The sequence below is a fragment of the Centruroides sculpturatus genome, unplaced genomic scaffold (genome assembly GCF_000671375.1).
Source record: "Centruroides sculpturatus isolate CEXI.00-Female unplaced genomic scaffold, Cexi_2.0 scaffold1400, whole genome shotgun sequence".
NCBI lineage: Eukaryota > Metazoa > Arthropoda > Arachnida > Scorpiones > Buthidae > Centruroides > Centruroides sculpturatus.
Window position 1 is genome coordinate 136,877 of NW_019385563.1, and position 22,390 is coordinate 159,266.

General features: G+C 26.4%; 1 protein-coding gene across 1 annotated transcript in view; it reads right to left on the reverse strand.

Annotated features, from left to right (window-relative positions):
- LOC111640157 (forkhead box protein P1-like) overlaps window positions 1-22,390 on the reverse strand; it is a 53,831-nt gene that overhangs the window by 24,579 nt on the left and 6,862 nt on the right. The window contains exons 3-13 of the mRNA XM_023386153.1: window positions 21,197-21,400; window positions 20,861-21,095; window positions 19,964-20,280; window positions 19,318-19,521; window positions 18,982-19,216; window positions 18,083-18,401; window positions 17,383-17,572; window positions 14,462-14,707; window positions 9,695-9,920; window positions 6,855-6,932; window positions 6,673-6,749 (exon numbers count right to left, since the gene is read on the reverse strand). Coding sequence (XP_023241921.1) covers window positions 6,673-6,749; window positions 6,855-6,932; window positions 9,695-9,920; window positions 14,462-14,707; window positions 17,383-17,572; window positions 18,083-18,401; window positions 18,982-19,216; window positions 19,318-19,521; window positions 19,964-20,280; window positions 20,861-21,095; window positions 21,197-21,400 — 2,331 coding nt within the window. The remainder of the gene's footprint in view (window positions 1-6,672; window positions 6,750-6,854; window positions 6,933-9,694; window positions 9,921-14,461; window positions 14,708-17,382; window positions 17,573-18,082; window positions 18,402-18,981; window positions 19,217-19,317; window positions 19,522-19,963; window positions 20,281-20,860; window positions 21,096-21,196; window positions 21,401-22,390) is intronic.

The window sequence follows — 22,390 nt, forward strand, 5'->3', positions numbered from 1 at the left end:
CACCATCAGTTAAAATGCATTCTAAATTCTTGCAGTGTTTTAGTAGCATTTCTTTGGACATGATATTTAAATCGTATATATTATATAAGAATTGAAAATAGTTACTATGATTACTAAGTTGTTCAAATCTAGCATCTAGTGCATTTAGTGCTTGATCGATTGTAAAATAAAAAAAACTATTTTATATTTTTCTTTTGGATCTTTGATGGGTTCATCTCATGCTTCGTATAAGAAGTTCCTTTTCCTTCTTCTAAGTGGTGTCGTGTTATTGTTGATCCAAAATTAGCAAATTAGCATTAGTTCTTTTGCATCAATAATAATTTCATCGAAGGACGAATCCGATCGAAGATTCTTAAAAAATATTTTGCAGTTTTGTAAAAGATCAAGTGCAAAGGATAGATCAAAATCTTTTGTTTGCATCAACTTGCTTATTGGATTAATAGAATTTAGTATTTTATGCCAAAAACTAATGAACACAAAAACTTAAATTGTTTAATACAAGTGCCAGAGCTAGAAGTACTGTACATATTGACAACCGTTCTCCTCAAAAATTGGTTTCTCCTCAGGTGCAAGTTACCACGAGCCAGCTGTAATCAGTGAGCAACTGTAATCAGTTACATACCTGCCTAAAACTGCCGAATTTGTAGTAATTGGATAATTTTAACTGCGTAACCTTTTTGTCAGTTAGCGTATTATAATTATTTTGCTTAGTTTCATGATAACTTTCATTTCATTTTATATTAATTGCCTTGCGATTCAGAATTTTTACAGATTATTTGTCTACAATCATAATTAATAAAGCTTCTTCAATAGTTAATTATATACAGATTGCTGAATATAGAACAATTACCCAGGGCCGTCGAGAGTTGGTATGGGGTCCGGGGTATAGCGGTCTTTTTTTGCTCCTTAAAGAGCCCTTTTAATCTTTTGTTTTTTGAACAAATAAAAATCGTAAAAAGCAGTATTAAAGATTTTTTTTCTGTAAGTAAAAAATATAGGGAAAAGAACCACTATGGGTCCGGGGAAAAATGCTAAGCTCTCTCTCCCTGTCGAAGGCCTGCAAGTAGCCTAAAAAGAAGGTAAGATCAATTCCGGAACATGGAAGTGAATAAAAAGTAACTATTTCGACGGAATCTGCCTTCGTTGTTTTTTTATTCCAATTAATATTAAAACTGTCATTCAGTAAATTTTTTGAATTTTTGATATTTTTTAAAAATAAATTCAAAAATGCTTATAATGCTTTGCAGTTTACACCTTTAAATGAAATAAGTATAGATTAAGAGAATTTCCGAATAACGCATTTTGTTAACTTTTTTAAAAATAAAATAATTTAAACTAAAGTTTAGAAAATATTTCAATAAAGACTATATTAATTAAAATGATTATTACTCGTGCTCATGGAGTATGTTACAGAGGGTAGCGCATTAAAATCTCCTGCCTGCCATTTTTAGTCACAGTGATACTGTTCAACCCTCTATGCACTATATATTGCATCATTTTATATTAATTAACGCTATTATTGTGTAAGATTAGATAAAACACATAAGTAAGTAGGCATTCTGAAATACTAATACTAAATATTACGTAGTAAAAAACACTATTGACTCTGGTAAAAGGAACAAAAATGGCGTATTCATACTCGAACGCATTATTGTTTTGTTTGATATGAGCGCCCTCTAATCTCTAAAAATAAAAAAAAAAAAAAAATCTGTAAAAATAAACTGGTTTATTATCAAAACTAATCAACATTCTATATAAGTTATATGTTCATTCAGGTAATGACCTTTATTATGGATTTTTTAATTTTATCACAGCTAAGATATTGTACAGATAATGTTGGTGTTTAGACTTTGTTTATTAAAAAATTAGAAATTAATAAAAACAAAAATATTATGAATTAATAAGTTTTTCATTACTGTATTACATTTAATACTACAAATTTTGAAGTGTTACTTGAAATGAGTTAAACAAATTAAAGCTTTGAAATGAACTATACAATATTAATGGCTTTCAATTTTCGGAATTAGTTGAGTTTTATATAATTTATATATGAGATCTGACAATACGACGTATCTGAAAGAGATAGAAAGAATTAAATTATGTAATTATTTCATAATATTAATGTGTATGCAAAAAAACAATTTTTAAATCTTCCTAAGATAAAGAAGGAACAACTATTTTTTCAGCTTTTGTTGTAAATTTAATTAATTAAATTATCTAGAGGATAGCATTTAAATTCCAATTGGAGAATAAAATTCTACTCTTTAGTGTTAATTGATTTATAAATAAGTCCAAGAAAATGAAATTGTATAGTTATAACCTACAAAGATATAAAAATTTTAATTTTAAATTATAATAGATATTTTTCTATCTATTATAATTTAATTTACTTTTAAGATCATTACTAACAAACATATCTTACATAAACATGCATCAATTAGCAAATTATCAAATATATAAACAGATTTTAAAAAAAAAATCAGTTCTAATTAATTTGATTAAATAAAATTTTTTAACAAAACTTTTATTTAGAATCTTACAATGGATATGCCATTGTATCTTTGTATTTCGTAAACAACTGAGAATGATGTCAAATTTTGATTGATATTACTAAATGATTCTCATGATATATAATAAATTTTCAAATGTCTTGACATAATTTAGATATTTCAAAAAATTTTATTGCTCTAAAAATAGTTTTGAATAGTAACAAATTATCAATTTCCAGTAGAAGTTAATGCATAAACAGATAAACGATAATTATTAATTAAAAAATTAAATAAGAAAGAAAGATCTAAATGCAAGAAGTGGATAAGGAAGAGAATTTAAGTTCTGTCTGTATATGTTTTTTTTAAATTTAAATTTAAACAAATAAGAAAATGTATATGGAAAATCATTTAAGTTATAGAATATTAAGAAATTAATAAAAATCATTCATTTCTAATATTTTATTTAATATGTTCAATTTTACATAAACTAAAAAAGTTGTAATTCATATAAGTGTTTCTAGTTTAAGTAAAAAGCGAATATGTTTAATAATATTAATGTAAGGGCAAGAAGCAGAGTTATTAATAATTCTAATAGTTTATAGGATAACATATATAGTAAAAGAATACTAAAAAATACAAGAAAAAAATATATTTAGTAAAAGCTCACTTTCAAGAATAATGACGGTTTTCAGTTTTTTATAAGAACTATTTTAGACACTTTTGTTTTAGTCTAAAACCCTTGTTTATAAGACATAAACCTTTCTTATATATTCATGTTATGTCTCATTCTGTAAATAGAACTCTAAAATTTTCACAAAGTATCTGCATGATACTTTTCTGTAAGATATATTCAAACCAGAAAATATTGACAGAATCATAAAACTATAGGGGAGGGTGGGGATGAAAGGGACAAGGGATGAAAGGGACAGCCTCTATAACTTGCTGCTAAATTACTTATGGAGCTTTGCTATTTCATGGATAGATGACACTAANTTTTAAGCAAGTGATTTTACTGGTTTGTTTATTATTTTGAAATGTTTATATTTTTCCAATAAAAATATGCCTAGTATTGAAATTTTACTAATACAAAATATAATAATACAGAAATTATAGCTTAGGTGTACATATTTATAGCCAAAATTGACAGTGCATACTGCCACTGTGTTGATATCATACAACTATGCTGCTGGACACAACTTCAGTTTTGCAACGATGTCACCGGTTGAGGATCATCCATTGATGACAGGCTAAGCTGAGGATTGGGTACCTTTTGTAAATATGAATCTAAAGTTGTTTGCCATACCTTTCTTTTCCTCACCTTCACAATTTCATAATGTGTTAAGGCTTCATTTAAACTCCTTACAAAGTCACTTCATTTCCAATCAGGACTCATTTAAAGCACACACTTGGATATTTTGTATTCACTAATTTTCTTTTATTTGTCTTGGATATTCTTTTTCTGTTTTTATTATTACACAATAACTTCATTTTAAAATGGTGAAATACTGTGTGAACAATAAACACTAAAATAATACACAAACCAACACTGCTTAGAATCATTATTAAATCAAAGTTGCTAATAGCACTACCAATGATACCATAAGATGCAAAAAAATATTTGCATTTAGCAGTTGCAAAAAATATTCTGCACATTAAAAAGAAATTTTTTGGGGAAAATTTGAAATGTGTCGTTGTCAATTGGTGTAAATCGAATCAACAGAAAATGAGGGCAGCCTGTATTGGAAAACAATTTTTTGAAACTTGGTATCAGAAACTACAAAAATATAATTTTTAATAAAAAAAATATACAATTTTGTTATTAAAAATATGACATTTCTAATATTATGATTGTAAATTTCAAAGCTTGGTGACTATATTTTGATAGAAAAAATTATAGTTGAGAAACATAAGTTGCAAATAAAATTGCTTTTCTCTGAATGGCCATGAGTTTGACTTGCACCTTCTTGGTTATTATTCCAGGTGATATGTTATAATGAATTTTAACAAATTTTCTTTGACCAACAGTTTTTTTGACATCATTTAAATTTGTGATTGCAACATTGAGAAGTAAATGGCTAATGTTCAATGCCCTTTCAATTGAATAAAAACTGAGAATCTTAAAATTTTTGAACAGAAATCCTCAGATGAGAAAGAATGAAGTTGTGACCAAGTTTGGTATTCCAACCACTCACCACACCAGGATATAGTTAACCACGTACTCTGAATCAATTATGTATGTGTTTGGTATTCCATTGAGTACTCTTTCAATGGTAATAAAAAAACAGAGATTTAGTAAAGAAAAACTTCAAAAACAACAACAAGAAAGTGTAAAAATCAAAAATGTTCTTTTCCAGAAATAGATGAATGTGTTAGAAAATGGTTTGTCCAATATTGTGATCAAGGAGTTCCTCTTAGCAGAATGATGTTACAAAGGAAAACTGAGGATTTTGCCAAAAGATTTGGCCATAGTGAATTTAAAGCCAGCACTGAATGTCTAAAGGTCTTTAAAAGTAGACACAATATTGTCTTCAGGAAACTTTGTGGTGAAAGTATGTCTGTGCCTCAAAGTGTTACATCTAACCTGAAATCCCTCGATCAAGCAATCATTCAAAGATTCAAAATGGGATACAGAAGAGAATTGGTTCAAAAACTTGTAGATGCCATTGACAATGGCAATACCCTTCCCACTATCAACGTTTTGGATGCTATGAGAATGATAGACTATGCTTGAAAGAATGTTACAGAAAAGACAATCAATAACAGTTTTCTAAAAATAGGGTTTAAGCAAAAAAACAATAAGGAAGAGGAACAGCAAAAAAACACCATTGACCTGGTGAAAGACAGAAATCAATGAATTAAATTCAGAAGAATGGATAATTGTCAAGAGTAGACTTAATCTAGACATTTCATTTAAAGAGTTTTTGGATATGGATGATTCCCTGGTAACACAAGAATGTTGACAGATACAGAGATCATGGAAAATGTGAGAGGAGTTTATGAAAATGATGAACTAAAGGATCATATAGATTCATCTAAATCATTACCATAAAAGAAGCTGAAAAGGCCATTGAAATGTTTAAAACTTTCCTTTAATGTCAGGAAGATGTCAGTCGGGATGCATTTGCAGCTATTGCTTACCTTCAAAAAAGTCAGGCATCAGAAATTATTGACCAACTATCTCTGCTAACAGATGTCAAAAACGTTTTATTTTTATTTATTACAAGAATGTACTGCACATGCTATTGTATTAATAAAATACCATACCTCGAATCAAACCTATTACTGTTTACTGCATACAAACCTCTGTATCTTGAAACCTATCTTTCTCAAAGTTTTTTCTCGTTCCTGTGAAATCTGAGACAGACAGTTTCGACTGCATATATATATTGTAAATAATGAAAAGAAGAAAAAAACCTAAGAAGGCTGAATTTTCAGCATATAGTGACAGGAAAGTCATCAATTTACAAAATGATATCTGAACTGAAAGCAAATGATGAATCATCAAAAATGTTAAAAACCATCTCAACTTTAATATTACTTCTCAAATTTGACTGTAAGAATCATATCTTGTTTAATGATTGGATTTTAAATAAGATTTTAGTATTTCATTACATATTGCAATGTATCACACATATTCAAATTTTCTATATTTGTGAATTTTGTAACTTTTGAAATGATCAAATATGTTTGTCTATGTTGAAAAATCTATGAAAATAAAATTCAAATACTTGAAAAATTTTCATATTAAATAATTTTAGTTTATAAAATATGAAAATTCTCAAGTTTACATCTTAAAAGATATAATCTAACTGATTAAACTTAATTCAAATATGACTAATTACGAGAAAAATAATTTCAATAAAAAATTTATTTATGTGATGATATTATTGATGTTCAGAATGATCCAAAAGTAGAAAAAAAGATCTATTTATTAAGAAGTTTGTCAATTATATGAAGTACAATAGATTATATTTAAAATTTTTAATTTGTCTGCAAAAGGTTACACAACAGCCACATCAAGTTTCATATTTTTAATACTATTTGTGAAATGAATACTCAACCATGAAAGTAATTATAATGTCTGAATATGCAACTGAATATTTGAAAGTTAACTTATGTATTTAGTAATGTATTTTAATAATTATTATCCATATTCATGTTTAAGTAATTTAATTTTACTTACCTGCCTGATAAGTGAAGCATATGTAAATGGTGGTCTAACATCAGCAGTTCTATAAAATTCTCTGTTCCTGTTAATTTCTAATAAAAAAATTTAATAATTGAGATTTTAAATCTTTTAAAAAGATTACTTATATTTTAAAATATGTAAAAATGAATTTTTATCCTTCAAAATAAAGTGTTTACCTTCATTGATATCAAGATTTGACCTTTCTGCCACTCTCCTCCTAATTGGTGAATCAGGAAGAAGTGGTACATCTAAACCTAAAGTAAAAAATTATTTTATCATCTTTTAACAAAAGTAAACAAGAAGATTTATTCTGGTTACATATTTAGTAATTTTAAAAATTAATAAAAATAAAACAAATTTTTAATCTAGTTCATAGATAAAAATTTTAAATAAAATTATATTCAAATTTGTATTGTAGAAATCATTGATTAATAAAATCATTTTAACATTATTTATGTGTTTGGCCACAGATAATATAAAGGCAGAATTTTGTACAGTAGCAAAATTATATACAGTGGAACCTCAGTATACGACCTTAATCCGTTCCCGATGTTTGGACTTATACCGAATTGGATGTATACCAAACCAACCTTTCCCATAAGAAGTAATGTAAAAATGATTAATCCGTTCTCGTGTAAAAAAAATGGCTGGCTTTAAACACCTCGCTTTCCTGGCTAGTTCGTGTTTGATTTTTCGTGAGATCAACGTGTATCTTTTTAACTTTCTCGCAAATAATTGCTTCCGATATGCTGTCTCCAGCACTGTTTTTCAGTTATCCAAAGCAAAAGCAATTTCTCGACATGATCTAATGTCTTCGATCTCTGTTTAGAAATTGATTTAACCCCTTTTGCAACATTAGCAGATTTAATAATGTCTTTATTTTTCGCATTTGTCGATATCATTGTTCTCGGAATACAGTAGGCAATAGTTAAAATCTCGAACACGTGTGCCACCTTCGTATTTCTCAACAATCTCTTTTATCAGTTCCATTGTAATTCTAGTAATTTTTTTTAGTTTTCTGTCGCTTTTCATTTGCCTTTTTGCAATTCGTGATTAATAAAAATAATAAAATTTTACTTACGAATTAAAATCAGATGAAATTTAACAAAGTTATAAACCGTTGCACTGCGAACGTCTAGTCTGGTCTAGTACACCGATAGTGCTACTTGTTCATTGATGGCACATATAATTGAATTATGTCGTATACCGAACAAAAGTCGTATACTGAGCAAAATTTGTTTTGTCCAAACAGGACGTATTCTGAATTGGACGTATTCTAAAGCGGACATATACCGAGGTACTACTGTAATTTTTTTTACTCAAACATTGCAAAACCAAAATTTCCTACTAAGATACTGAGTTTGTTTATTATTTCAAGTAATAAAAACAATTACATTATAAAATCTTGTGATTAAAAGTATTAATTAAAATACTGATGCCAGGAATTCATGGCATTAGTGTAATTATAAAGCCGATGATTTTATTTCATAAAAAGATGTTAAAAGAATAACGTAACATTCAATCACTGATAATCAAATCACCCAACAATCCAACAAATACAATGAGTAACCTGTCTATTTTAACAGAAAACAATATATTAATGTATTAAATAATGACTGAAATACATACATAAATATTTTAAATCATAAAAACTTTTTAAATGAATTTTAATTAAAATTTTAACAATAAAAGAATTAAAATGGATTAAATTTTTAATCAAAAGTCATTAATTTCAAGTCCCAAAGTAGTTATATTTTAAATTATTCACTATATTTCATATCTGAAATTTAATTTTGTATATTTAGTAAAAAAAAATAAAATTTGATTACATTTTTATTACATGCTCTTTTTTTCAAAAAGAGCCTGTAATAAAAAAAGTAAATATTTCCCAATAGATATAGGAAGGCACAGTTTTTACTAAATAAAAGGATTAAAATTGATAATTTAAATTTTATTTTAATTCTTTACACTCATAAAAAAAAAAACATAATAACTGTTTGATTAATATCTCTATAGAAAACTATTCATTTTAAAATAATGTACAAAATTAATAATTATAACTATTAATTTTTTATACAGTTTTCTTTCAATTTATTTGACAATGTTTAATTAATTAATTCGATAAGATTTGTTGAAAACAAAAATAATTTTAAATTTTAATTTGGAATTTATCATTAAAGTAGGAATTATAAATCTTTAATAAATCTCCAACAGAACAACTGACTGTTTTTTTTTTTTTAAACNATGAATATTAAAAAAAAACAGATAAGTCTCAAATTACAGTTTTGACTCTTACAACTTTAGAAAATTAAAACTGATTACTGATTAAAATGTATTGTATATATTAAAATAAAATTCTTTTACAAAAATATTCTTAAGTAGTAAGCATGGAGTAAAGTTTGTTTCACTGCTAAATTATTACAGCAATTTTGATTATGCTCATATTTGTGTTCATGTTATTTAACAAATAAAATATATTAATGTAATACTGAAAAAAAAATCTTATATTGTTTTAAATAACAAAATAAATTATTTGTATTACAATTTTTTACAGTTAATCTTAAATGACTGTTTTAATTTTATCACTGTAATGTTTATTTTCTTTATATAAGTAAAATATATAAGGCATATCAGTATAATAGCTTTATTTTATCTTTTTAATGGAAGTTAATTTTAAATAGTTTTGCTTTCCATCATTTAAAATTTAGTAATTTAAACTATTAATTATTCTAAGTATAATTTAAATGTACGAAAATGTATGAAATGTTATCTGATATCCTGAATGATTCCATTATAATGTAATAAAATTAAATTTTGAGTTTTAATGATGTCTTTAGTGTTGAGAATAAAGTATTGTAATAAAAAATAAGATTATTTTATAAATTAGCCCTATCAATTTTTCGAACCAAGTGTCACTTTAATTGAAATAACTATAATATAAATTTAGAAATAATAAATATCTAGCACAGATATACAAAACTCTTGTGCATGTTAATTGACATACCATTCTCATTACCTGAAATTGGAGAATAATTTTTATCTCCCAATCTCCGCCTCATTGGTCCAACATTACTGGGTGCTGGTGGTTGAAGCACTTGTGGTAATAATCTTGGTACTGGCACTATTGCTGTAGAAGTAGACATAGTTGTTACAGCTGCAGAGAGAGAGGGCGAGGAGGAACTGGAAGCAATTGTTGAAAGTTGTGGTGAAAGACGAGATACTTTTGTTGAGGATGTTGCTGGCTGAAATAAAAATTAATGTAATAATATTTAATATTGCAAATTATATTGATTTGATTTTTAATAAAAAGAATGACTCTAAATTATCAGTCTAAAGATTTCAAATCATTTGTCATATAAAAATGATCCATCTCGGATTTCGGCCATTTGAATGACCTTCCTCGGGAATAAAAATCGAATGATTTTTTGGTCGATGTTTGATTATTACTTTTATTTAATTTAATTGAAAAGTGCCGAAACTTAAAAAGATCATTTTAATCATTATATACTGACATGTTCAGAATATTCCAAATTTATATTCTTTATTCTTTTTTACAAACAGTAAAAAAGATTCCAATTTTAAAGTTATTTTTGTTTTATATGAAAGTAAAAGTAAACCTTACATAAAAAAAAAAAAAATCTGTAAAAATAAACTGGTTTATTATCAAAACTAATCAACATTCTATATAAGTTATATGTTCATTCAGGTAATGACCTTTATTATGGATTTTTTAATTTTATCACAGCTAAGATATTGTACAGATAATGTTGGTGTTTAGACTTTGTTTATTAAAAAATTAGAAATTAATAAAAACAAAAATATTATGAATTAATAAGTTTTTCATTACTGTATTACATTTAATACTACAAATTTTGAAGTGTTACTTGAAATGAGTTAAACAAATTAAAGCTTTGAAATGAACTATACAATATTAATGGCTTTCAATTTTCGGAATTAGTTGAGTTTTATATAATTTATATATGAGATCTGACAATACGACGTATCTGAAAGAGATAGAAAGAATTAAATTATGTAATTATTTCATAATATTAATGTGTATGCAAAAAAACAATTTTTAAATCTTCCTAAGATAAAGAAGGAACAACTATTTTTTCAGCTTTTGTTGTAAATTTAATTAATTAAATTATCTAGAGGATAGCATTTAAATTCCAATTGGAGAATAAAATTCTACTCTTTAGTGTTAATTGATTTATAAATAAGTCCAAGAAAATGAAATTGTATAGTTATAACCTACAAAGATATAAAAATTTTAATTTTAAATTATAATAGATATTTTTCTATCTATTATAATTTAATTTACTTTTAAGATCATTACTAACAAACATATCTTACATAAACATGCATCAATTAGCAAATTATCAAATATATAAACAGATTTTAAAAAAAAAATCAGTTCTAATTAATTTGATTAAATAAAATTTTTTAACAAAACTTTTATTTAGAATCTTACAATGGATATGCCATTGTATCTTTGTATTTCGTAAACAACTGAGAATGATGTCAAATTTTGATTGATATTACTAAATGATTCTCATGATATATAATAAATTTTCAAATGTCTTGACATAATTTAGATATTTCAAAAAATTTTATTGCTCTAAAAATAGTTTTGAATAGTAACAAATTATCAATTTCCAGTAGAAGTTAATGCATAAACAGATAAACGATAATTATTAATTAAAAAATTAAATAAGAAAGAAAGATCTAAATGCAAGAAGTGGATAAGGAAGAGAATTTAAGTTCTGTCTGTATATGTTTTTTTTAAATTTAAATTTAAACAAATAAGAAAATGTATATGGAAAATCATTTAAGTTATAGAATATTAAGAAATTAATAAAAATCATTCATTTCTAATATTTTATTTAATATGTTCAATTTTACATAAACTAAAAAAGTTGTAATTCATATAAGTGTTTCTAGTTTAAGTAAAAAGCGAATATGTTTAATAATATTAATGTAAGGGCAAGAAGCAGAGTTATTAATAATTCTAATAGTTTATAGGATAACATATATAGTAAAAGAATACTAAAAAATACAAGAAAAAAATATATTTAGTAAAAGCTCACTTTCAAGAATAATGACGGTTTTCAGTTTTTTATAAGAACTATTTTAGACACTTTTGTTTTAGTCTAAAACCCTTGTTTATAAGACATAAACCTTTCTTATATATTCATGTTATGTCTCATTCTGTAAATAGAACTCTAAAATTTTCACAAAGTATCTGCATGATACTTTTCTGTAAGATATATTCAAACCAGAAAATATTGACAGAATCATAAAACTATAGGGGAGGGTGGGGATGAAAGGGACAAGGGATGAAAGGGACAGCCTCTATAACTTGCTGCTAAATTACTTATGGAGCTTTGCTATTTCATGGATAGATGACACTAATAGTCCATAGTTTTCACACATTTGTAGGGTCCAATACATTAGCACCAGTGTTTGGAATGCCTGGATGAGCAGAAAACGCATGCAAAAGTAAGTTTTTTTCATTTCTTACATTTAGGGGTAAAATCTCAAACATAGTCATTGGATAATGTATTTAAATCAGGATAATTACTTTGAAACCTCTAAAATATGTTTATTTAATCAGTTTTAAATTATATTTCACTGTCAGAAAGTTAAGTTGTAGTTTTGGTTGTTTGAGGCCTGGGGGTTGAAAGGGACAGTAAAATAGGGAATGAATGGGACATGTCCCTTTCAACCCCATATTGACATTTTTTGCATGTTTCTAATGCTAAATTTTTTTAATAGAAAAAAATTGCCTCGAAAGTATATAAAAAAAAAAAAAACAGAAAGAACGTGAGACGCCAGAAGTGATTCAAGGGGCAATAATTGAAGTTGTTGAAAAAAGAAGCATCAATCAGGGCTACAGCCAGTGCCCAAGGAAATGCAAAATTGCATTTGGCTAAACTCGCTTCAAAATATAAAAAAGACAATGTAGTGTATTCACTGCATGTGGGTAACAGGAAAGTTTTTACTACAGAAATGGAGACAGAATTAACATTGTATTTAATGCAAGCATCATCAATGAGGACAAAATCTAAAAAGCAGCTGTTGCAACATATTCCAGAAGAAACTGAAAGTGAAGATGAAAGATCTCAAAGCAGCTCTTCCTCAACGTCTGATGCAACATCGAGTGAGGGATCTGATATCAAAAACACTGTCAAACATGTTCAGCCCAATGATTTCATTTTAGTCAGATTTGCAAAAAAACTTCTGTTGTTTACTTTGTGGGAAAAGTTTTGAAGAAACTGAGTGATGAAGACTTGAAAGTCAAGTTTATGAATAAATATTGGGATGTTTCAAGTTTATATTTCCTGAGGAGGATGATATCAGTGATGTTTTAAAACTACCCCATCCATCCCAAGCAGGAGGAACGGCAAGAGCAAGCAAACATTACATTTCCCACCGATTTCACTTCATATCAGCTGGGATAAATTGCGAAAAACATTCTATTGACCAAAGAAAGACAGTTTAATTATGTGATAGCCTACTGATTGTGATATTCTTTAGTTATTGTTCTTTGTTTGAAAAGATTTGATATTCTTTGTTTTAAAAATATTGATAATTTTTAACTGTTTAAAATAATTGTGATGTCACAAAATTCATATTATTAAAACTGTAATTTTTAAAAATTTTAGTCTCTAGTTTATCACTTTTCAGTTATAATGAAATTTGAAAACATTGAGATAACTAATTCCAAGTTTTACATTAAAACGCGGGTAGTCCCTTTCATCCCCGAGGGTGTCCCTTTCAACCCAGATGTGGGAATGAAAGGGACACCTGGAGAGGTCTTTAAAAATGTGAAAATGTTCAACTACCAATATAATAGGATGAATTCACAATATGGTCAGAATAAAGTAAAGGTCTAATGAATCTTTTGCACTAAAAATAAAACTGATTAGAAGTGAACTTTTTCAGTGAAAAATAAAAATATGAATTTTGTCCCTTTCATCCCCACCCTCCCCTACATTCAGAATTTGGCAAGTTATGTTATACTAAACTGTTTTATCTATGCACTCTGCCATTACCTAAAATGTATGTAAATGCTGTCTCTGTAGATGTTTTAAGCATTTTAATTTGCTCAATTCTATTTGAAACAGTACTTCAAAGATTGTATTACTAAAAATATGTATTTATTATTACTAAAGTTATCAGATATTATCTGTCATAGCATAAGGGCTGTCCATTATAAAGGGCTAATACATGAAAAAAATTAGAAACTCCTGATCTAAAGTCACATTACATTGCCTTTTCACTATAGTAGGCATTTTTCTGAATATTTTTCATTTGTAATGAGAGCAGTAAAATATTATTGAATGTATATTGACAGTGCCTCTTCACTCATGAAAATAATGTGAAACTGGACATTGTGGATATACAAGAGACACCATGTGACAACATGGATCTGCTGTGTGTTGCCATACAAAGTTCCATTATTTGATTTCTAGAAATTACTATTTATTTATTATTTACATTTTTATTTCATTGTATAATCTCTAAAATTAAAATTTCATAATATTGTGTAATATACACTGTATACTTTACCATTATTAATCAACAATGCATATGTGAAATAATGTATAATGGTGCAACGTATATAAAGGACCTTCTACACATAAATATTCACATAAAATCAAAAGTTATTAATATATTTTTAGAACTAATAACTTTTGTATATATAGAAAAGTTATTATATACTAATAAATTATATAAATAATTTTGTTTGAAAGTTTAATATATAAATTAATAATATTACTGTATCTGTTTTGGAAGTAGATGAATTGTTATTAGATGGAGATGGCTGTGTCATATGCAAATGCTGCATCATAGCTTGAAGCCTTTCTTTTTCCTTTGACAACTGAAGTTCTAGTTGTGATACAACTTGCATTTGAACACGAGCCTGGGCAGTACTTCGATCATCTAATTGATGTTCAGTATTTAGATGCCTAGAAAAATGATAAAATAAATTTTTAAATAAATTATTATTAATTTTTCTACTTCTGAAAAATGTTTCAAGATACAGTCGACCCCCTATAACACTATTGATTATTCCGTTTTATATGAATTTCATGTTGTACGAGTCACTTAGATTTAACAAATACATATGCCAGGCTATGAACGGCTCACATATTTGTAAAATCTAAGTGATGCGTACAACATGGAATTTATATAAAACAGAATAATCAACAGTGTTATAGGGAGATGATTGTATTTAATGATTTAATTTATAATATTCTGTACATTTAAAATTTATTAAAATAAAGATAATCATTTTAAACATTTTTTTTTTAATATTAAGCTATATAAATTTTTTTTCTATTTATGAATGTAAAAACTTTTTAAATATGTATTTTTAAATTAAATAAAAAAAAAAGCCATTAAGAATATAAAATGGCAGATGTTTTTATATTATAATTATTTTAGATATTCTTAAACATACATATAAAAATATAAACAATACTCATATTTAAATAAATTTTCTGTATTTAAATATAGATAACATGTATATATTATTTTTAAGATGATAATAAATTTGAAATTTATTTTTTATTATATAATAAAAAATAACAGGATAACAGGATATTGCATTCAGTTTAGTAATAAAGACTATTTAGAAAGTGAAACAGCCAAACAAGGAAAGAATATCAAAAATAAAATAAAAATAAATCTAAATATTTGAAATATCTCGTATATAGTCTTTAAAATCTGAATTTATAAAAACACTGATATATAATTTTATTATGATGATAAACATCGTATCTATAATAAATAAAATATCCGAGTTTACTTTATTAACTTTTTAGATATTTTTTTTTTATTAAACAATATAACTAAATGTCATTTTTAAAACAGAAGTAACACATACTCTAACAAAACTATTAATTATATTCGCTTAACTGCGTTATGAACTTATATGCAGAAACTTAGCACATTTAATGTCGAGTTTCGGTATAATTGTCATTTACATCATTCAAAATGTAAAATGCTACTGTTTCTGCTTATATTGTTACTTTTTTACTTTATTTCATAATAGCATGAACTACCAAAATGATTTATAGTTATATAATAGCATAAAAATGATGTTGTAATTTAAATTATGATTTTTGCTTTTTTTAAAATCATTTTTATATAATTTTGTAATAAAACTATGATAGTTTTGAATTCTGTTAAAGTAATAGATAGAAATAAAAAATTAACTATTTTTCTTCTAACACTATGGCAGCTTGTCTTGATTTAATTGTTATTTTTCAAGGATAATGAGATATAATCTTATTAGAGAGGAAAAAAAACCACTGGCATTAATACAACATTTGAAGGTCAAGGCCATCTTATTGGCAGTTCTCCAAAATCAAACAGGCATAAAATTTCATATCCTAAGGTTTGGAAAATATGCAATAAAATCTCGGTAGATTCATTTTTATCACAATTCAGAGACAAATCTTTGAAAAATATGAGAAGACAATTAATGATAAGGATAAGATCGAAACTCATAAGGGATACAATTTTTATTACTTTGATCCGAGATTTTACGAGAGACCGCGACTCAAGTTTAGACCTACAAATCTGGCGATTTTTAATACCTATATTCAATTACTTAGATGATGTTATTTTAAAATATAATAAAACTTTATGCTTATAAATTTACATACTAGTGGTACAAACTTCGTTTAATTTAGCACAAAGGTAAGAAATTTTTCGGAGTTTTAGATGTGCCAATTCATCGGTGCCAGTGCAGAAATGTACCAAGAAATCTCTACGAATTCCCATTCAAATTTCATGAAATATTCTAAAACNCTTTTGCACTAAAAATAAAACTGATTAGAAGTGAACTTTTTCAGTGAAAAATAAAAATATGAATTTTGTCCCTTTCATCCCCACCCTCCCCTACATTCAGAATTTGGCAAGTTATGTTATACTAAACTGTTTTATCTATGCACTCTGCCATTACCTAAAATGTATGTAAATGCTGTCTCTGTAGATGTTTTAAGCATTTTAATTTGCTCAATTCTATTTGAAACAGTACTTCAAAGATTGTATTACTAAAAATATGTATTTATTATTACTAAAGTTATCAGATATTATCTGTCATAGCATAAGGGCTGTCCATTATAAAGGGCTAATACATGAAAAAAATTAGAAACTCCTGATCTAAAGTCACATTACATTGCCTTTTCACTATAGTAGGCATTTTTCTGAATATTTTTCATTTGTAATGAGAGCAGTAAAATATTATTGAATGTATATTGACAGTGCCTCTTCACTCATGAAAATAATGTGAAACTGGACATTGTGGATATACAAGAGACACCATGTGACAACATGGATCTGCTGTGTGTTGCCATACAAAGTTCCATTATTTGATTTCTAGAAATTACTATTTATTTATTATTTACATTTTTATTTCATTGTATAATCTCTAAAATTAAAATTTCATAATATTGTGTAATATACACTGTATACTTTACCATTATTAATCAACAATGCATATGTGAAATAATGTATAATGGTGCAACGTATATAAAGGACCTTCTACACATAAATATTCACATAAAATCAAAAGTTATTAATATATTTTTAGAACTAATAACTTTTGTATATATAGAAAAGTTATTATATACTAATAAATTATATAAATAATTTTGTTTGAAAGTTTAATATATAAATTAATAATATTACTGTATCTGTTTTGGAAGTAGATGAATTGTTATTAGATGGAGATGGCTGTGTCATATGCAAATGCTGCATCATAGCTTGAAGCCTTTCTTTTTCCTTTGACAACTGAAGTTCTAGTTGTGATACAACTTGCATTTGAACACGAGCCTGGGCAGTACTTCGATCATCTAATTGATGTTCAGTATTTAGATGCCTAGAAAAATGATAAAATAAATTTTTAAATAAATTATTATTAATTTTTCTACTTCTGAAAAATGTTTCAAGATACAGTCGACCCCCTATAACACTATTGATTATTCCGTTTTATATGAATTTCATGTTGTACGAGTCACTTAGATTTAACAAATACATATGCCAGGCTATGAACGGCTCACATATTTGTAAAATCTAAGTGATGCGTACAACATGGAATTTATATAAAACAGAATAATCAACAGTGTTATAGGGAGATGATTGTATTTAATGATTTAATTTATAATATTCTGTACATTTAAAATTTATTAAAATAAAGATAATCATTTTAAACATTTTTTTTTTAATATTAAGCTATATAAATTTTTTTTCTATTTATGAATGTAAAAACTTTTTAAATATGTATTTTTAAATTAAATAAAAAAAAAAGCCATTAAGAATATAAAATGGCAGATGTTTTTANATGATGGAATAAAATCATGATTTATTAAATGAATTTTGAAAGTCTTACTTTAAAAATGCCTGTTGTGTATCACATACAGTTTCACAACCAGGCCACCGACAGACGCCATGACCGTACAAAGGATGCTTGGAAGGACTTGAGGCACTATTAACTTCTTCCTTTAATGTAGAAATGGAACTAGATGGTTGATTGAATGATGTGGATACATCTGTTTGGCCATTGACAGCTTGGGAAGATGTTGAAGTTTGGTTGCTAATTAATGGAGGGGAATGTAACAATCCATTAAGTCCTGTCAATTTTGCTCCATTCTCTTCTTGATTACCATTTCCTTCTTTCCAAAAATTTTGGAGATCATTTGGAGAAAGACCTAATAATGTCAAGATGTCGAATTTTGAGAAAAGATAAGTTAAATTCTTATTTTACATTTTTATATTACATCAATTAATAGAATCAATTTATTACTAAATATTATAATAAACATACGAGAAAATTATAATGCATATCAATTTCAACTTACAGTAAAATATGTTTATTGCAATAATTTTGAAAATTTCGTATACTGTTAACATAATTACAATAAGCAGTTTACTGTACGTTCAATTATAAAATGTTTAGATTATTATGAAATAAACATCTAAATATGAAAATATAATTAAAAAAAGCTATTAAAATATTTTTAAAAATTATATTTTATATATATTAAATCAGTATTAAGTAAACTGTAACTTAATGAGAAAATCTACATTAATAAATACAATGAATCAATAATTAATTATTTGCATTGATTAGATTATTATTTACATTTACATTTTATTAAAATTTAATGTAAATGTTTTGCTTTTAACAATTTTAAATTAATTAAAAAAAACAAAAAGCAGTGGAATTAAAAGTTAGCAAATTTTAAAATCAAAATTTTCTCTGATGAAAAACTTAAGAAAGAATTTTACCTAAGAAATACTGTTGATGGCCTAATTGTATCTGTTGCATCAACTGATGTTGTTGCACAGCGAGTTGCTGTAGTTGAACTTGCAACTGATGACGATTATTAACTTTTTCTCCCGAACCCGAAGTGGCGCTATTAAGTTGCTGTAATATTTGTGTTTGCTGAACCATGTTTAGCTGCAGTTGTTCTTGAAGATGCGGTATCATCGATTCAAGCTGTTTTAATTGTTGTTGCTGTTGCTAAAATAATAATAAAAAGTAATAAAATGGCTAGTGAGATATTATTCCATTACTTTTTATTAAAAAAACTTCCACTCGCGTAAATGATTTTTAAAACAAACCTGTTGTTGTAAAAATAAGGATTGTTGTTGATGCAATAATTGTTGAATCTGAGTTGGAGAAAGAACTTGTTGTTGTAAAAGCTGTTGCATCTGCTGACGAACCAATAATTGTGGATTCATCATTAATAACGATGGAGAAAGAGATAACAGAGATGAGCCATCAGATATAGAATGGCTTAATTTGGATCTCTGTGGTTTGGAAGTCTAGAAAACAAACAAAAAATTTAATCATTAAAATTGTAATGTAATTCAATTAAATAAAAATAAAAAAAAAATCTTATTTTTATTATCAGTGGTTAGAATATTTATTCTGTTTACGGCATGTGTCGTATGTGAATATATCAAATTAAATATCTGAAGTTTCAAAAAGTATATCTTCCAAGGTTACACGCCGATAATTTAATTTTAACGTAATTAAATTCAGGATTTTTAAATACTTTAGGTATAATTTTTTAATGCAATATTTTGTTTCAATAAGTACAATTCAGTATCCAAAATTAATTAATAAAAAAATATTAATTACATCTATGTGATTTTATCATAAGGATGATTTTTGAAATCTATAGGAAAGCAATAGTTTTCCAAATGTTTAATATATGATGGAATAAAATCATGATTTATTAAATGAATTTTGAAAGTCTTACTTTAAAAATGCCTGTTGTGTATCACATACAGTTTCACAACCAGGCCACCGACAGACGCCATGACCGTACAAAGGATGCTTGGAAGGACTTGAGGCACTATTAACTTCTTCCTTTAATGTAGAAATGGAACTAGATGGTTGATTGAATGATGTGGATACATCTGTTTGGCCATTGACAGCTTGGGAAGATGTTGAAGTTTGGTTGCTAATTAATGGAGGGGAATGTAACAATCCATTAAGTCCTGTCAATTTTGCTCCATTCTCTTCTTGATTACCATTTCCTTCTTTCCAAAAATTTTGGAGATCATTTGGAGAAAGACCTAATAATGTCAAGATGTCGAATTTTGAGAAAAGATAAGTTAAATTCTTATTTTACATTTTTATATTACATCAATTAATAGAATCAATTTATTACTAAATATTATAATAAACATACGAGAAAATTATAATGCATATCAATTTCAACTTACAGTAAAATATGTTTATTGCAATAATTTTGAAAATTTCGTATACTGTTAACATAATTACAATAAGCAGTTTACTGTACGTTCAATTATAAAATGTTTAGATTATTATGAAATAAACATCTAAATATGAAAATATAATTAAAAAAAGCTATTAAAATATTTTTAAAAATTATATTTTATATATATTAAATCAGTATTAAGTAAACTGTAACTTAATGAGAAAATCTACATTAATAAATACAATGAATCAATAATTAATTATTTGCATTGATTAGATTATTATTTACATTTACATTTTATTAAAATTTAATGTAAATGTTTTGCTTTTAACAATTTTAAATTAATTAAAAAAAACAAAAAGCAGTGGAATTAAAAGTTAGCAAATTTTAAAATCAAAATTTTCTCTGATGAAAAACTTAAGAAAGAATTTTACCTAAGAAATACTGTTGATGGCCTAATTGTATCTGTTGCATCAACTGATGTTGTTGCACAGCGAGTTGCTGTAGTTGAACTTGCAACTGATGACGATTATTAACTTTTTCTCCCGAACCCGAAGTGGCGCTATTAAGTTGCTGTAATATTTGTGTTTGCTGAACCATGTTTAGCTGCAGTTGTTCTTGAAGATGCGGTATCATCGATTCAAGCTGTTTTAATTGTTGTTGCTGTTGCTAAAATAATAATAAAAAGTAATAAAATGGCTAGTGAGATATTATTCCATTACTTTTTATTAAAAAAACTTCCACTCGCGTAAATGATTTTTAAAACAAACCTGTTGTTGTAAAAATAAGGATTGTTGTTGATGCAATAATTGTTGAATCTGAGTTGGAGAAAGAACTTGTTGTTGTAAAAGCTGTTGCATCTGCTGACGAACCAATAATTGTGGATTCATCATTAATAACGATGGAGAAAGAGATAACAGAGATGAGCCATCAGATATAGAATGGCTTAATTTGGATCTCTGTGGTTTGGAAGTCTAGAAAACAAACAAAAAATTTAATCATTAAAATTGTAATGTAATTCAATTAAATAAAAATAAAAAAAAAAACTTATTTTTATTATCAGTGGTTAGAATATTTATTAAAATTGTTTCACATTCTTTAAAATCTATATTTATAGAAAATTAATTAATTTTTCAGGCGAGTTATCATGTTTCAAGATAAATGATACAAATTTCGTCGCACAGTCAAAGTTAGAATATTTTGAATGGAATAGGATGGAAATGGTCAAGGAGACACCTAAAGCTTATTGGGGAGGGAGGTAAAGATCACTTGCATGAATGATGCCAAATGATATTAAGAAGTATTATTGTTCCACCCATGATATGCCATTTACCTGTTCCATATACTGTTTAGTTATAGTTGTCATAGTAACACTTGGGTGTGGTGAAAAGCAAGGAAAAAGGTCATGGAAATAGGATTCATTGGTTGGATAACAAACAGTTGCTCAATTGCAATAATGTTAAAGTGACAAAAAACAAAATCATGTTTTTTTTTTTTAAACAATGAAAGGCTTATATATATATATATATATAAATAAGCCTATATCAGGCATATAGCCTGATATGTTTCTTTACGTATCTGATCACAATTATAAGAATAACAAAGCGCAAGCATTACCAAGCCTTATCTGCAATATAAAAAAATAGATAAGATTTAACAAAAGGTGTATAATATAAGGCTAATTATATTAAGATTAATTAAAATATGTTAATACTCTTTAAATACAAAGCAAGATAAGTTATCTCGAATTATGATTAATGAATTTTTTTCACGAGGATGACACAATTTTTTTTTTCTATGTCAACGTCATTGTATAATTTCAACGTATCTGGTAAACGATACTTTTACAGGAAAATGTCTGTTTTCTTCTTAATGGAAGAATTAATTCTTTTTATAGATATGGGTCAGTGTTCAACGTGATGGCAAATAAGTCTCTTACTCGCTATCGTATGACCGGTCAACAA